Source organism: Ascidia mentula, chromosome 6 (assembly GCF_947561715.1).
Source record: "Ascidia mentula chromosome 6, kaAscMent1.1, whole genome shotgun sequence".
Taxonomy (NCBI): Eukaryota; Metazoa; Chordata; class Ascidiacea; order Phlebobranchia; family Ascidiidae; genus Ascidia; species Ascidia mentula.
Genome location: NC_138571.1, coordinates 6709278 through 6721929, shown reverse-complemented (window position 1 = coordinate 6721929; position 12652 = coordinate 6709278). Strand labels below are relative to the sequence as shown.

Here is a 12652-nt window from a genome sequence, read left to right as displayed (position 1 = left end):
CACTTTGGAACAGCGCCAGAAGCCCGCGCCCGCAGGACGGAAGATCAAAAGCTTTAAATCTGTGGCTAATTTCATCGTCTTCTTGGTATGGATTAACTTGAATAATTTCGTGGTCGTTTATAAAAAAAGTTGAAAAAAATACTTGTTGTATTCGATTTTGAAAATTATTTTTTGGTAGTGATTTTGTAATTAATTTTGATATAGGACGTTGTATGGTTCATTTAAAAGTAATTTAATGTTAATGTTTCTTAGTATTTTTTAAGTACTAATCATATATAACCGTCTTAAAATGATGAAATTTTAACTATTTGATTGATAAAGGCGTCAGTAACTTGAGGTGAGAACGTAATTTCAAATGTCACTCACAGTAAACTGTAAAGTAAACTTGCGCAAATTATTCCACACAAACTTGAATTCTCATTTATTTTTTATGCGTGTTTTTTTTGCTATTGATCCTCACGGGAATAATGGTAGGGATTAAGATATCGCATTACACTTGCACCTGTAAGAAAATGCCGCGATTTCGAGTCGTAGGGATTTACTCCTAAAGTACAAACAAAAACAGATAAAGTTTCTCCGAAGGAAAAGAGATTCAACATTCTGCCAGGATTGATAAATTGTTCATAATCGCAGTTAGTTAGAGCGTATCAAATCGTGCACTCCAATACTGCGGTTGTACGAAAAGGGAAAATTGTATAGTTTGAGATCCTTTAAATTCGTTTGTTGCTGTTGTGCATATTCTACTTAGCCAATGAGTCAGTGACTGAACTAATACAATTTTAGTTTAAAATGGTAAAGTTTGTGTCGTGGTTGTTTTAAATAACTTTAATTGTTTTACCTATTCCTCATTTTACCTTTTCTTATATGTTTTCAAACGTGTTTGTTTAGCTATTAAGTTTTATCTGAACTTGCTGCACTTTTTTGATATTGGAATGACTGCAAAACGCCTTCTAGTGAACATCCAAATATTCCTCGCTCTTTTATTTGCAACAAGAGCGAAATCGGTTCCTGTCAATGAAACGTGGAAGGATGGTTCAAACGATAATATCTATAGCCAACTGCAAGACTTGGTAAAAAAGAAACTACAGTGACAGAAAAAATGGTCGTTGAATAAATCTTGTATAATGTGCAGTGTTACTGTAGGGTATCATATACATTTGCATTTAAACATTACATAATACAATACTAGACGTCTTTGAAAATTGTGTTCCACTGGTTTTGTTTACTTCTAACACAAAAAAAACTTTTTATAAAAACTACATAACTTTGTTGTTTAGCTGACGCTTTGGGAAAACTCCACAAGTCCCCCACCTGCAACGAATCATGTGAAAGACATTTTGATGGAAAAAATGTTGAAGGTTTTATTGAGGTAAAAGTTTGTGTTGCCACGAAGGAAAGTTTCAATACTTTGTAAAATGTTGTGCGCAACTGCGCAAATAACTAATTTCTTAGAAAAAAATTTCAATTTAAGCTTCCCTGAAAAACTTATAAAACAGATTTTGTTGTTTGTTTCACTCGGATAATTTAACCAAATCCATTGGTGTCGAAATAACGTCAATTGACGAAAGCGAACACCCTCATCAATAAATAAAAACGTCTTGCGACACTTTAGGTGTCGTGTTTAAGGCCGCATTTTTTTGATACACAACGTTTGTAGATTGGGACTGATATCAAATAACCCTGGAGACGCATCATAATCTGCAAAGGAGCGCGGAGCCCAAAAAGAGAAAAACTTATTTTAAAACCCAATAACATGGATTAAGTCACTAATCCATTTTTAACGGTAGAGATAGGTTCCAACATGCAAAAACTATAGCACATCAATTTGACAAATGTATTATTCAGGCTATCCGCATTTCAATTTGCTGCTGTTGGTACCGTTCAAATTCGTATACAACATGTAGTTTGTTAACCTATAATTTCCTAGCGATATTAAAAAAATATTATGGATTATTTTTGTAATTTACTTTAAAATTTTCGCATTTCTTCAGAAATTGTAAAGAAAGTTTTGTTATTCTGTATTTTCGTGGTCGTCCTTGAACACACTTTAATGATCTGGAGAATATATATCACAAATTTTGTTCACATTTCAACAACAAAAATGCAAATTTGTCGCAGCTCAATGGACGAACAAGCGGAAACCAACAGTGGAGATATCAGCAAGAAAAATTCGGATGCTGATTTTATCGCTAGATGGCGGCAGCAGAAAATGAGAATTAAGCTGAACCACTACAAGTCAAAATTGTCACAACGCCTGTTTGATGAAATTGCCAGGATTTGACATTATTCGTGTCTATAAATTATGTAAATTAATTTTCTACACGATGGCTCTCGGAGAATGTTTTGGTTTATTTTGAATAAACTGCACAAAGGCATGTTGCGTGTATCCAATTTCAATTAGCCTTGTAATCGGGTAAAACAAATAAAGCCGCAACACGAAAATTTTTTTAACCCAGAATTATGTTTGAAAGTAAACTTACCACGCAAATGTGACAGAGCGTAAAATAAATTTTGTTAAGCAGTTGCAGTGAAGTAAAAGTCCGTAAGATGGGAAACGTGACTGACTTCATCACAAGCACATTCCGATTTTTTTATTATGAACCTAAATAAGCAGAACCGACCCGAAAAGCTCGGCCTGACTAACAACGTTATTGTGGCATATTTAATTTCGCTAGCGGAGTGTCAACGTTTTGTGCTGTGTACAAGCCTTTGGTCAGACACACCTGTGGCTGTGGGTAATGTAGAACAAAACAGTAACGCTTGGCCACTCGTTAATGAGTCCAACAATAAGCCAGATGGTCAGGCCTATAGTGCTGATCAAATTAGGCCTTTACCTTATATGGCAGCAATACAAATAAGTAACACATTTTTTCATTTCACTTTAATTCAAGCAGTAAAGTTGATACTGGATACAGTCGAATTGTTACTACACTTTGCAACCTGCAGACAAAACATTTTATTGTACATCTCAGGAGATAATGGCACTCATTAAATCACTTGAAACACACAACCAGTAATGTAGATTAGTTTCGTCATAATGTCATTCTGTCACCTCAGAACTCGTTATTGTATATGCGGCCGGCGCTGTTGTTGCCAGTGCTTAAACGTTCGCACAAAAAAGTTTCGACAAGTTCGACACTATTTCAGTTTGGTTCCGATCAACCACAACCAGTTAAAGAATGGTTAAACCAGTTTGTTGAGTGTGATAATACAAAAAACGCCCATCACTGCCCAGATAGAAAATAGCTTGCAACAGTTATACCAAATTGCAAAATGTGTCCTTAACCAGCTGATCGGCGATGAAATCAAGTTTTATTCTGATGGCCGCCTGCTTTCTGCACTCCACTTGTTTGTACCAGGCACTAAAAAGATTTTGATTATCAAGTAACATGGTGAACACTTAAGACAAGGAAATTATGCGATTCACATACCTACAGATAGTAGTTGAAAAATTGCTGGTCGAAGAACCACCCATCTTCATGATAGTCGACGTGTAGTTATCCGCACAAGCCAAAGCGTCCTTTATGTACTGCTCGTAACTGTAGCGATCGTAGCGAGCTAAAATGGCGTCCATTCCTTAAATGCACAAAGAATAAACTGTATTATTGCTAAGATAGTAAATCTTCAGAAAATGCTGTTTGCCTGCAAATAAGATAAACTCGTACCTGACAGGTAAATAACCTACATACAGCATGTATGCATGGCGCCTAATGTTTTTTTGCATAACGTTAAATGTATGACGTAAAAGAACTCTTAAAAACATGTATGGGAATGTATGACTCCATTTTTTACCATTTGTTTACAGGTTTATGTAAGGGGAATTGTTACTGACGCTGTCAGGCATATTGTTTTACTAAATACTGATTTTCTGCATGGCAAACTTTATTTTTATCGACGTTTCTCAACGTTTCGTCTGTTATTATGTAAGGTAATTTATGAGCATAAAATTATTCATTTTGATACAACGTTTCGAACTTGGCAATATCTGTGGTGAGCTTCTTGTGACAGAAATAATATCCACACCAGGGAGTAACAAGGTACTAGGCAAGTCAACGAAAGTCACATGTTTAATAAAATATTAAAAGTTGATCGAGAGGCATTCGGACCTACGTGGCCCAGTCCTGTCTTAAACAACAGTGTAGGAAGTTTTATTGCAACGTTAAAGTAATTTAGTAAGACTGGCTTTTTCTATACGCCATGCAGTGTTTCCCAACCGGTGGTATGCGTACCACTAGTGGTAGGCGACGGCATTCCAGGTGGGACGCGAGCACCTTTCCGTAATTTGCGAATATAGTTCGAATTTAAAAAACCGTAAGTGATCCCAAAATGTTTAATACTTCATTCCCGAGGTTACTTTGTAACACTCAACTATAGGTGGTATGCGTCGAGATTGAATTTCCTCCCAGCGGTACGTGACCACAAAAAGGTTGGAAATAACTGCTATACACCAACAAACGTGTAATGCATGTGAAAAAATGTACATACAGTACGGATTCTAGATGCCAACAATATTGCTTTCATGCAAAAATCCCGAGAAAGGATTAAGATGAGGTTTAATACAGACAATTTAAGGGTTGGCTAATATCGCTTTTAACAGCGAGGTCAATATGTTGTAACTATTACGACACAAATGTGTTTCCTCCATATTTTACGGGTTCAGTGGCAAAGCGTTATTCACACCATATACCGATAGATTGGAGAGCAAGACACACGTTATAACGCACTATTGACATGCATTTTCAAGATGATTATAGGTAGGCTGTACATGCTCCTGGATATTTATACGTTGTCAAACCCTATCTGAGGGGCATTACATTTAACATGCCAGCACGGATATCTCATGGGGACTGGTGGCCTATATGTCTCCACATAATTGTATATAGCCCACAGCCAAATCGGTCCCGCTGCCCCTTAATTTGCCACTTTAAAGGAAGGTTAAACCAAGGTTGCGTCGCATGACGTCACGGGCGGTTGAACAATACTGTATAACTGTTGCGTAGGCGAACGCTTAAAGCCGCAATAGTCTTAGAATGAAAAAACAAGTCCGATCAAAAAGTGACGATAATGTGCTAATGGCGGCGGTAACAAGCATGTTTGAAGCGAACTTCCTCTAGCAATCGCATGTCTATCTTGAAGATTGTGCGAGCTTGTCGTTTTCCCTTCGCTACAAAATGCTTTCTATAACCTACGATATTGGCCTGCATGAATTCAATGTTTTTGACGGCTTTTAGATTGTGTAACGACCCATGAACTTACCAGGATACAATAGGATGAATGTCATGGTAACCAGCAGTACAATCACACCTGCTGGCCAAAGGCTTTTCAAAGTCTCAGATAGTCCGTTTTTTCTGTTTGCCATTATTTTATACCTTAGTTGAACCTTTGCAAAAAGATACCTAAACGTGTATCAAGATGACAGAAAACCTAAATTATTTAACATGCGGCGTTGGTTTGTACAACCTTTCCAGACAGTGTTATAACATGGAAACTGTTAGTTGGAAGCTGTCCTGAAGTAGCCAGTCAATCACCTGTCACAACATTCCTTAGCCCAACTGTATTTGCTGCATTTAACTCTTGGCCCTTCGTATTGCCATAACAATTACGAATGTCTCACATCTTGGCCTACTTAGATTCGCCAAGCTGACTAAGCAAACAAATCACTGGCTATCACTGCCTTGGTGGAGTAACGTAGTGGTCGAGTGGCATATCTTCTGTCTTGTCGTTTTAACTGGAGGCGTCGACCTACCTCGTTGCCGTGTATACGTTCCCGCGTTGTATGTACTCGTTCTAGACTACGTAATGAGTGCTGGTACGGTTACAGCTAAACGTGTGCCAAAATCCATGCATTTGACATTTTGGGAACCTCTTATACAGTGGTTGCCAACCTTGTTCGGCTCGCGACCACTTTTATCGGTATTTGTTATGCAAGAAATATGCAACAAAATGTTTACCACTATGCGATTTGCTTTTTATGTACACATATCTCTTCCACAGTGACCAACTTTGCCCTGCCTGTGTTATTAAAAAAAGATACGTTCTGTATACTTCACAAGTAATCTATTCGTATGGTGACATGGTCACAGCACCGCCTGAAAGAATTTCGCGACCAGCTGATGGTAGTAAGCACTGCTCTAACAAATTCGATTACACATTCATCACCTATTGTTTTAGTTATCCAGCTGTTGCCTACCGTTTGGAAAACTATTCTACCACCAAACCCAGCTACAAACGCTCTGATCGATATGTTTTCCATGGATTGCATACGGGTGGCGCCTGGAACTTACGTAAAGCGTGGTCGATCGAAAATCAATAAAAGCCTGAGGAAAAAAGCGCCAAGGAAATTTTTGCTTCGCGTGACGTAAAACGCGCCTGCCAAACTGTTGTTGATATCCTGGACCACAAGCGGATGGTAATCCGAATACAAAACGATGGAGTTTCGAGATAAGAAAACGATAAACACAACGTGCATTAACTTTGAAATATCACCATGAACAATATTAAGGTTTTTCTTCTTAAAATCAACCTTTTTCCAGCGCCACTTCTTGCATGAAATAGGTGGAAAACTTTGCAAATAATTGCATAATGTTATAAAACCATGAGTCATAAGGTGGGTTATTCATGAAGTGCATGACAAGCGGGATGGCCATGCTGCGTAGCTAACGTCCTTACCTGGCGATCACACTATCGTCGTTTACACCAGGTTTACTGTCTATACGCAGCCAAGGCATTGCAGCTAACTGGATCGGTCACTTTATTCAGACAGGTTGGACCGAGACTTGTAGGTACATGTTTTGTTTTTAGGCATCACAGTTCTAAAATTTGGATTGAAATATTTAGGATTGCATAATTATTATCGCAATAAATTTGTACATTTATATGCAAAAATAGCCGTCTCACCCGTTTGGCAATCTTCAACTGATTGAAAAAAAACATAACCCTTATTCTTGCTTACCCGACCAGATGAACCCACACCAACAACGCTGGAATTGGAAAAAATCAATGATAAATATTTTAACTTCAAAGTTGCAGATACGGAAATACACTAATTTTAAAGATAACTTGTGAATTTCAAACAGTTCACAATTGTTTGAATTTGTCTGAGCAGTAGAACTTCGCTATATAGTCTGCGACTACCCTTTGCTTCTCATACGTACCAAAATAACTAACAACCAGAGACAGTAACACACATTTTTTGACCTGTTTGGTCTGACGAAAGACTGGACAAGCTTTAAAACTAACAGGCACAGAGATTTCCACTTTGTGGAAATTTTCGGCCAACGGCAGTTTCGGTCAACTTTTCACGGTACGTTTTGGTCAACGTTAATATGTTGGATGCTCGACTAGGTACCAAACAACGAGACAAGCCAAGGTGGATCGCACTATGGCCATGTGGCTGTTTGGCAATACTGCTATACCGGCTCGGGTATCAGCCAAATCATGTACATCACATATATTAAAAATTAAAGTCGTCTTGTGAGCCATTAAACAAAACCGCATGCATGCACACACCCGGCACTCTACAATTCGTAGGGGCCGAATATTTAATGGGTTCAGTCGTTTAAAATATTTTGGTTTTAGACATCGCTTGGCAAAGCAAAAATTACTGGACTGTCAAGTTCAAAATTATTCTCTTCAAAAAATTTATTAAACTTCAATTTGGGTTAACCCTAACCTGCAAATCTTTAATTTACAGATATAAATTTACAGCCACTGCTTGTGTTGTGCTAGTAAGTGATACGATTGGCGTGTTTATGTGCCATGTGCGTATATTTTCTTTTATTACAAGGTATAAAAAAACGGGCTTTATACTGCAGCTAATAAGCACAGTACATGCGGATTTAGCAAGAATTTCGACAGATAAGACTTGGCTAAATCTGTATAGTTAATGATGTCATAATTTATGTAGGTCGTACAAATCACTCGCACTGATTGTATTTTTGCTTTAACAGCATATTTGCATTTTAGTATTTGTAGTTTATATTGCGAATATTTGTGTGACTGTTTCGGATTGGGTCGAGCACATCCCTCGTTTACATGCAGGTTGAGATCTATTTTAATACCTCGTATTTCATACAATGAACCGCGTCACGTGATCGCTACCTGTGGCCACATCATGCCCTTCTCCGTGTTTTTTTGGACGAAAGATAAACGACATATGTCAGGTTTAATAAAATTACCACGAACAAATCAAATCTTGCCAGGCATGCATGACAATATTTTGGACGATTTTGGTTCAAACTTCCTGTTGTTGAGACTGTTAATTGTGTTTTTCGTCCGCGCATTTGTCATGTGGAGGTTATGATGTTCCTTCGTTTGACGTTGAAATGCGGTGGAAGCAAAATCGCAAACAGTAAATTGATTCCTAAATTCATATTTGTGCGTTGGTGTCAGTATTGGAAGTCCTCACCTCAGTGGGACAGATTTATTGAATCATTACGTTAAGGGAGGTGATACATGATTTATACAAGATTATATCTGTACAAGCTGGTTATTATAACTTGCTGCTAACGCTATTAGATATAATATTTGTGGAAATTTGTTTGGTCGACGTTTCAGTCGTCATGCAATCGACCTTCATCAGGACAAAATGTGTGAATGCAAACAAAGCGGTAAATATATAGTTTCTTTTGTCGACAGAGCATTAATTTGACATAAGCTCGCTATTTTCTTGAGTTTCGCCTGGTGTTTAGTTTTTGTACAAAAAATTCCGCATTTTAAATTATTTTGTTTTGTTTCCCAGCGTCAATTATACAAAATCATTTTTGGGTCTACAACATTTGTAAAATCATAAACACAAAAAAAATGTGCTATGGAGTTATTTGTACTTTCCAAAAAAATGTTGCAGTTGACAGAAGTGAAATGAATTACAACGAAACCAGGCTGCAATACAGAATGAACATAGTTGAAGAGGCAGGTGACAAGTATCTGGACAATTCGATGAATAATTCCTGTACAACCTTGCATACAGATTTGCTGAACTGCACTTCTGATAATTTTCTAATAACCACCTTGGCTTGGTTTCTTTCTTTTGTAGCCATTTTTGGAAACCTTTATATGGTTGTTCATGGCATTAAGGTTTTTAAACAAGGTTACAATTTGCGATCAAATGTGGAGAAGATTCATAACATTCTTCTGCTAAATCTCGGCATGGCTGACTTATTGATGGGCGTATACTTATTGTCATTAGCTGTAATTCATTCCGCTGTTAGAGACAAAACGTCAGAAATACCTTGGCATTTTGCAAATCCCGCATGCACTGCAATAGCAATTCTCAACTTTATTTCCAGTCAGGTATCAGTGACCATTCTGGGGATCATCACTACTTTTCGGCTGTTAACCGCCTTGTGGCCTTTCAGAGAGTATCTCGTGCGCTCATTTGTCATTGCAATGACTCTAAGCTGGGTGTTTTGGTTGATAGTAGCGCTGTTGCCTTTAATGTACGAAAACAAATTCACTTTTACGAGAAACCAACATTGCTACAACGTTAGTGTCTGGGACACACTTCGATTGCTTGAAACAGAAAAAAACGAATTACGATTAAGTTGCTCTGGTTCATTGGCCAACGATTGGATTGCTGATCATTTGCAAAAGAGGGTTATACACTTTTCTCACAGCAGGCATGTGCGTGTGGGGTACTATAACGTTTTGCCTGCTTGCAGCATGAGGTTTTTCTTCAGAGATATTAACGAAGCCGGGTTCTCCTTGACTTTGTTTGTTCTTCTTTTCAACGTAATGGCGTTCGTTTACATGCTGGTGTCGTATCTGATCATATGTAGACGAACTACATCCGACACCAACTGGTGTTCAACCAACATCGTTTCAAACCTGCGCAAATACATCGGTGGATCTTTGAAGGAGAGTCAACGGGATAGGGAGAATAGGAGGATGTACAGACGCATCTTCTTCATCATTTTAACCGACTTCCTTTGTTGGATTCCGATCTCTTTGGTCGCTCTTGCCTTTCTCGTCTCACCACGATTGCGCTTAAAAAGGTGGAACCATGATGCATTGGCCACGTTATCAAAGTTAACTGTTGGTATAATGGCTCTTAACAGCGCCCTCAATCCTCTTTTATATTCATCAGCACTAAAGCGAAAATGTTGTCGCCGGAACCAGGACCAATTACAATCCGAAGTTGTCGAACATCAACGTTCTAATGGCGTATCTTCCAACACCGTTTAAATGATAAAATGTGTTGATTTTCGAGAATTAAAAGACTGACCCATACTGTTGTTAACACTGTCATATTTGAAAAAAAACACGTTTTGTTTGATGATATTTCCCTCTGACGGAAACCGCTAGGTAGCGTAGTGATAAATTCCATGCAGACAGATGACGATTGTGGAAATCGTTTAAGGCACCCGACCTATATACTGATCTTTTATAAACCTTTTGTTTTGTTTGTTGTACACAACGTATAAGAGTGTGCATTTGTGATTCGTGTACCGTTGGGTGGCATTATTTTAATATTTTTCTGTCTAACATTTTTTGTGCTTGCTCTGTGTGTAACATCTAAAAGGAATGCCTTTGCTTGAACAATGTTTGCGTGTTTATTCAACAAACCAAGATTTCGTAGCTTCGATTAAGGCGTTACGTTTTGTAATTGCACCTTATCGGCTAAAATGTTCCACAGATATCATGTATTTGCTTAACGACACAAGCTCTCATGGCGAACGGTAAGCTTTTTTCATACTCCGTGATGAGGTCAAAATAGACCTTAGGCCTCAACGACAAATTAACCATTTCCTGTCGTCAAGTGCAGGCAACGGCATGATTTGCAGACCCTTGATCCAATAATGTTTATGCTGGTAATGTTTACACGCGTAAAAGACATCCATCATTCAAATTGTGTTTCATTTTCAGACAAAATTTTTGTGGATAAAGAATGTGCATAAGTAGGTATTGTTATTTACTAAATGTGTTGCCGCCGAAAATCCAATTAAAATCTCTCAATTAGGATATTAAAACAAATATTTAAAAAAATGGTACTAGACACAGAAAAAACCACTACGGTAATTTGTAATCAGTGAACAGAATGTTATCGCGCATACACTGTCTCAAATACAGCACAAGCCATTGTCGGTTTGGTTTGCTTTACAAACTAATGAAAAACGTAGCAATCAGAATTCAATGAAACCAGCAGAAGTTTCGAATTGAGTCAGCTGATTTATTAGTAAAAAATCGATTTCGCCTGAACTGGCATCCTCAGTTTCTGCAAATTCGAATTTGCAAATAAACACAGAAAGCTATACGGTAAATAAATCCAAGAATAAAATAAATTAAAATAAAATATAATAAAACTACTAAAGTTAAAAAGCAAGAAACCCTGTACTGCTGCCGTCCCTATGCACCACACTGCAATGGAAGGCGTTCAGACTTCATTCAGAGGCGCAAAGATAAGCCGAATGACGTGACACGCAACGCAACACCACCTGCAGCACGAACGTACGCCGTAAACACAACACATGAGAACGTAGAAAGGGCGATGACAAAAACCAATGAACAGAAATACGTTGCAACCGTGGGACACATCAATAAACCATCAACAAGATATTATTCACCGAATTCTGGGAATGATCATTTTTTGAATGTTTATTGAGGCCTGCGTAAGGTTTAACCATTTGGCTTCGCAAACATCCAGCCTGTTGACCATCGGTTGTTCAACAAATGTCACTGCAAAACAGCTTTCAATGGGCTGGTGTTGACTTGACGAGGGGTGTGCGCTTAAGTAATGGTGGCGCAGGGCCGTCTTGTCGGTACTCCCCGTTTTGCATGTTGTCATATTCCAATCTGACCTATGTTGCGTCCATCGTTTTGAGAATTATTTTTGGTCTGACCAACGTACTGCTCATGACAGATTTGGCACGTTGCAACGTAAATGCCATAACTTGCACAGGTTAGGTGTTGCGTTAGTTTGTATTCTTTACCTGTGTTTGTCGTTAAATTGGTGTTTTCAATGACCATAGATTTATGGTTGCCATGGTGTCCGCACATTGCGCACCGTCTGCAAGCGTAACTCCCCGCGCTTTCTGTGTTTATTTGCAAATTCGAATTTGCAGAAACTGAGGATGCCAGTTCAGGCGAAATCGATTTTTTACTAATATATCAGCTGACTCAATTCGAAACTTCTGCTAGTTTCATTGAATTCTTAATACTAAATATGAGATTGGTGTCGCTGATTAGTAAACAATGCCAACCAGGGGGCTAGATTCGGAAAAAAGAAAGGGAACAGTATTACGTAGCAATCATGTGCCATCTGTTACGAGTCGCATGACTAATATCATGACGCTGTCACGAGATCTATGTCACGAGCAGGAGAAGGACAATAAGTGTCTGCTAAGAAAATCGGACAGTTGCAAAAGTGGTACGTGACCACAAAAGTTGGAACACTTGGCCTTATCGTAGTCACCATCTCATTATAGGATGAATCAAATGGATTTTTTGAAAAGTATACTCGTGTTCAATGTAAACTAAACGACAGATGTTCAAGAGAATTAAATTCTCTTGTGAAACTTTTGTGATAACCAATGTACGTTGCATAGCTTTTACACACGTCTCATGATGAATTGAATACGTTACACGTAAGATCAGTGCATTGTCCATCACTCAAACACCATTCGGACAACCCCGTTCCGCTGGAGGCAAAAAAGGC

The 12652-nt window shown here is 38.2% G+C and overlaps 2 protein-coding genes across 2 annotated transcripts; one reads left to right on the top strand and one right to left on the bottom strand.

Annotated features, from left to right (window-relative positions):
* The first annotated feature begins 467 nt into the window (after window positions 1-467).
* On the top strand, window positions 468-2281 carry LOC145907051 (uncharacterized). Its single transcript, XM_082994490.1, has 4 exons — window positions 468-504; window positions 889-1070; window positions 1278-1369; window positions 2119-2281. The coding sequence occupies exons 1-4, from the start codon at window positions 468-470 to the stop codon at window positions 2279-2281; spliced, it is 474 nt and encodes a 157-aa protein (XP_082850616.1).
* Window positions 2282-2944: 663 nt separating this feature from the next.
* On the bottom strand, window positions 2945-5386 carry LOC145906674 (uncharacterized). Its single transcript, XM_082994123.1, has 3 exons — window positions 5257-5386; window positions 3432-3576; window positions 2945-3362 (listed from the first exon to the last, which is right to left on the bottom strand). Exons 1-3 carry the CDS (start codon window positions 5357-5359, stop codon window positions 3257-3259), a joined length of 354 nt encoding a protein of 117 aa, XP_082850249.1. The 5' UTR covers window positions 5360-5386; the 3' UTR covers window positions 2945-3256.
* Between the last annotated feature and the right edge of the window lie 7266 nt (window positions 5387-12652).